Source organism: Anopheles aquasalis, chromosome 3 (assembly GCF_943734665.1).
Source record: "Anopheles aquasalis chromosome 3, idAnoAquaMG_Q_19, whole genome shotgun sequence".
NCBI lineage: Eukaryota > Metazoa > Arthropoda > Insecta > Diptera > Culicidae > Anopheles > Anopheles aquasalis.
In genome coordinates, this window is record NC_064878.1 from 48048549 (window position 1) to 48053548 (window position 5000).

At 49.0% G+C, this 5000-nt stretch overlaps 1 protein-coding gene across 2 annotated transcripts in view; it reads right to left on the reverse strand.

The window, feature by feature from the left end:
* The window catches only part of LOC126577321 (ceramide transfer protein), a 10260-nt gene that overhangs the window by 2761 nt on the left and 2499 nt on the right, over positions 1-5000 (reverse strand). Inside the window, exon 1 of one of the 2 annotated variants that reach the window (XM_050238840.1) lies at positions 890-1361. The exons of the other annotated variant lie outside the window; for it this stretch is intronic. Within the exon in view, the coding sequence (XP_050094797.1) occupies positions 890-943 (54 nt within the window). The 5' untranslated portion in view covers positions 944-1361. Of the gene's footprint in view, positions 1-889; positions 1362-5000 lie in introns of those variants that run through there. 2 annotated transcript variants of the gene reach the window in all.

A 5000-nucleotide genomic window follows, 5' to 3' on the forward strand; every position in this document is an offset into this window, starting at 1 on the left:
TTTAGCGTTAGATCACTTCGCTATAGGTCACTCCATCGCGCGAGCGCTCGCTCGAAGCAAATAAAAAACAATCAAACACCTTCCTCCAAGGGTGCATATCCGAGGGGAGATGCTCCGTAAAAGATGCGCCAAGCGGTGGAGACAAATTCCGGCGTACCGGAAACATATTCCGCGCGATGATCTTGATCGCGAGTAGAAACCCGAGCGAAGAGGTGGGCAGGGCTTTCGCATGCAGAAGGTGACGTGAGCCGGTGGTGGCCTCAGCCTTGGCTGACTGGCTGCTTACTTGCCGGTGTGGTGCTTTTTTGCTAATAAAAAAGCCTGTTTTTCGGATTTCTGAATGAAGGCGAACGATGTCACCAGTCGATTAGCTAAGATTTCGAGGAAGTAGAAAAGACCATTTCCTTGGGAGTTCCAAATGGCCTCTACTGCAACCTGGATGGAAATGGAGCTAATGTGAAATTATGTCAAACAAACATTTCACTTTTCATTATCGATTGTAACTGTGCGATAGTGCCCTGCTCTATCGTACCAAGCAGTACACTTCATTATCAAACGGGCTGTGACCTCGTCAGCTCCATTCCAGGCATACTATTGGCGTGAAGAAAACCTTTAGTATGGTGACAAGTGGGCCAGGGTCCGCCTGCACGTTTCGAAACCATTGTTTACACTTGCAAATTGGTTTTAATTTTTTCGGTACGACCTCAGGGTCACTCGGGAGGGTTAATAATGTTGGGTGGCGCAAACACTTGGGTCCCTCCTCTCCAACGGGTGTGGAGCAAACGATCGACATGCCACGACCAGGTGGTCGTTAGTGAAGCAGCTCTCCATTTTTTTTGGAATAATTTTGTAAAACAACATAACACGTGAGAACGGGGAGACCACATACTAATTCCTTTCGCAGCAATCCCTTAAACAATCGGGCCGTTGTTAATGATGGCATCTTGTGTAGCAGCTGGCGTTGCCGATGAGACGATCAGATGATATAATACTTGAGCTAACACACTAGCGCGCGATGTGAAGTCAGGTTTCGAAACACACGCGTCGCGGCACGACTTTCAGGGGCTAATCCGTTCGCCGGATGGTCAAATGTCCTTGCCAAAAAACAAAAACCACGCGAAACGCTCTACTGGATAAGGTGCACTCTTATTAACTTCGACCAGTGGCTTTGATCGACGATCGAGCTGTAACTGAAAGCATTTTCTTCAAGCTTTTCCACCTCACTCGCAGCGTGACACTGGCGCAAGCACGAACGGTCGCGGTTGCAGTTATTAACTAGCACGCCACCAGCACCAAACACAGACCAGAAGGTCGCGGACTACAATGGCTCTCGTCGCACGTCTGGGGACAACACCTGCACCGATCGACTGCCCGACGGAAAGTGATGGCGCGTGCTCGTGAAACGCGGCCCACGGCGCGCGATGGCTGGACAAAAGTTGGTGATCGCGCGCTTGCACCTTCCACGGTGAAAGAGGAGTCGTCGTCGTCGACAGTTAACGCGTCGTGCGCCGTGCTTCGGGGTGTCATCGTATCGGTGAGCCATCGGTGTGAAGCAGGTACTGCCTCCGGCCAGCTTCCTACCTTGGTCGGGGTTGTGTACCTCGAAAGGTTTTTAATTTTTGCCAAAAAAAAAATGCCATGCGAACCCCTCCTTTCGACAAAAGGGAAAATAATTAACAAGAGAATATGGAATCTCTTGCATCACTTTCAACAAACAACAACAACGACAGACATGGCACAATACCGCAAGCAAGCAGCAGACACATTGGCACAATACATTAAAATGAAAATGAAACAATCCATTTGTTCACGCCCGGCCGTTACATCGTGTGCACCCGGGCACCCACAATTCGCTATGGATCTTAGCCAATGCAGCAGTGGCAAGCGGTCGTTACCAGCAAATCGAACCACTAATAGAGTCGAAGCAGTGATCTCCTCTGGTGCATTTGTGGCACGAGATTGACCAATAGAGCGAGCCACCCGGTGGCTCGGTTTTACTATTGTCGGTTTCAATTGTCATACGCGACGGAGCGGCAACATTGTCGCGTAGCAATTACAGTCGTTCTATCGATCTTTTCGTTAATGTCTACCATGCAGAAGTTGCTCGGCCAATTGCTGAAGATACGTGCACGATCATGGAGTCGCAAAATTAATCACTTTTGTTGTGTACCTTTGATTAAGAACCACTGAATGGATGATTAAGAAACGGAAACCGTCGACAGAGATGCTCTGAAATGTGATGCGAATTGCAGCGAATCGATCTTAAGATGTACTGACCTCGATTGTGCGATTGTCGGTGTGGCTTTATCAACGGAATGCTTTAAAAGCGTTCGCGACAAGACATTGCTCCCGTTATGGTTCGGTGAATGTCATGTTATACACCACGAAACGGCGAGGCGTTTTCCTGCCCATCATAAGCCATCAATGATACATCGTCATGATACATCATCGCATGCCGGTTTGCCAAAATATGTGACAAAACAGATGCGGTGCAAGCGCGACAGAGCTGCGAGGATTCGCCTAGAAGGCACCCCTTTGACCCCTACACCAATCGGCTATTCGGTGGAGTTGAAAAGGTGAAAAGGAGTCTATTATTAATCGTGATTCACTCATGGAATGCGCCACACTACAAGGCTGCTCATGAGATGATCGATCGCTTAGGGGGATTTGAATGACGGCGTTAGAGAGAAGCGAACCGGAATTTGTGTCTCGAAAGGGCAAAGAAGAATATTAATTCTTTGTAGATTTTCTTCTTTAAACATTACAAAGTTGCATTGTGTTGGGTGCTACTTTTGACGATGAATTATCAATTCCAAACTAATATTTACATTTACTCTCTACGTAAGAACACACGGGAGCGACCGGTGGTGATCGGTTTAACATGAAATCGAAAGGAACGACCGTAACGACGAATGTTCGCCGGTAATGAAGATTGAGCGGTGCCCCAAATGGGATCGACGGCGAGAATATGCGTCAAAACGCAGGTTTCGGTGAAAGGATTACATTGCCACAAAAGGACTACAAGGGTCGCTAAGCCATTCACGACAACCGAAAGCACAGCAGTATCTCAGTCAGCCAATAATGCGCGCGCTCCACCCTTCTTCGCAGCTGTTTCACTGTATTCCACGGTGCCACGGATTGTACGATCCGGCGTGGAGCGCATTACATAACTATTGTTTACAACAGCAGCACCAGCAGCCGATCGTACGATCGCGAACACCGAAAAGAAAGGCGACAAAAGCACAGACCGAGTGCCTGGCCGGCCGAAAAGGGAGTAGTAAGGAAACGAATGCCGATCGGAATGAACGGAATGAAAGGCATCACAAAGGCGCGCGTGAGATAAACGATCGTACGGTTCGAATCTCGTTCAAGGTTGCAGCAATCAGCAGCACCGTGATCCAGTTCGACAGGTTGCAATGAGGATCCTCTATGATCGATGGTTACAGAGATGAACGGGTGATGAGTAAAGACAAAGTTCATCCGTTGATCCACGATCCTCGGATTTTGTTCACTTAAGATGCAGAGACAGTACCATAAAAGTCACGAAAAGAGAGCTTACTGTAGAATTATTCAAGCAAAGCATCTCTTCCTATGATCACTAAGAGAATGTTGAACCCTAGCTAAAAAGAAGAAAGCCTTATCCAATCCGGATCCGAAGTAGTAGCTCGGGGAGATTTCGGTAATCTGCTACCTAATCGATCGCCCTGGCGCCCCAGTTTTGCCCGCTTCGCTCGCGTTCACTCTTGGGTTTGGATGCATCCAGCTCTCTTGTAATATTTCCCCCCACCTTTACGTAACACCACCGATCACGGCTCAGATTCGGCAACTCCCATAACACAAGCTGCTGCTAGCTTCCAGCACCCCCTTAGGAGAGCATTAGGAGCAGTTCATCGACTTTAAGCGAGCGACTCGATCATTAAGCGAGATGTCCGGCGGCTGGGACACGTGGAACGCGGATGATGAAAAATCTTGCTCCACGATCACATCCCAATGGTTCGAATCAATCTAGATCCATCCACAAGAAGTACCATACCACGGATCACCACGGTCGCATCGGCGGCGACGGCGGCGACAACCAACGAAAGCGAAACGAGGGTGTGCGTTGGATGAATTTTAAATTTGACGGTCATCGCACGGCAGCGTCGCGCATTCACCTGTGCATATCGGGGTCTCCCCACCCCGCTACACCCCTGGCTAGTGGAACAGGTTTTATTTTGGCCAGCTCACAAACATTGGCTCAGCATGGCGGCACCACCGCATTCGGAGAGCTTCGAGGATGAGGAAAATCAATAAACAACTATCTGCTGATGGTGTTGGCTTTGTTGGCGGGCTAGCTAGTGAGGCCATCTGTCCGCTCGATGGTAGAGGAGCGATATGGGACACGAAAAATCATCATGGCACCCCTACAGATGCAGTTCGATGAACCATTAATTACAAGATGATCGTTTTTGGGGAAACAAAAAGAAAACACGCGTAACAGCAGTACCAGAAGTTCTTCCTGATCAGTATCGCGATCGTCTGCGTGCCTCGGCTCCTCTGCTGTTGAGCAACAGTGCACGTTGTACACTGAGCATTATCCAAAGTGATCCTGACCTGTCCGCTCGTTTCATTGTCAAATACATTTCTCAACCCCCTTGGACTGAAGGGCGCACATGCGCTGTCGTCAATCGGAATGCCAAATTCCAAGGAGCACAACAAGGGAGTCCACTAGCCACAGGCCAGTCAGTCAGTGCACACGTAAAGGTAGTAATTCGAATTCGACGCCCATAACGGGGAACATCGGCACTCTGGTGTTGTCTTCGACCGACGTGACCAATATTTGGGTCATGATCAAAGCTTATCTCTAGCGGATTCAGCCAATCAGTCCATTGAATACTGATCACTTTCGTAGACGCCACTCGTACACTCAGCATCAGCATCCTAAAAGCCGGCCGACGTGACGACGAAGTTCTTTTCGCGGCAATTAAGCCAACGGTGCCTGCCTCTACCTCCAACGGCCC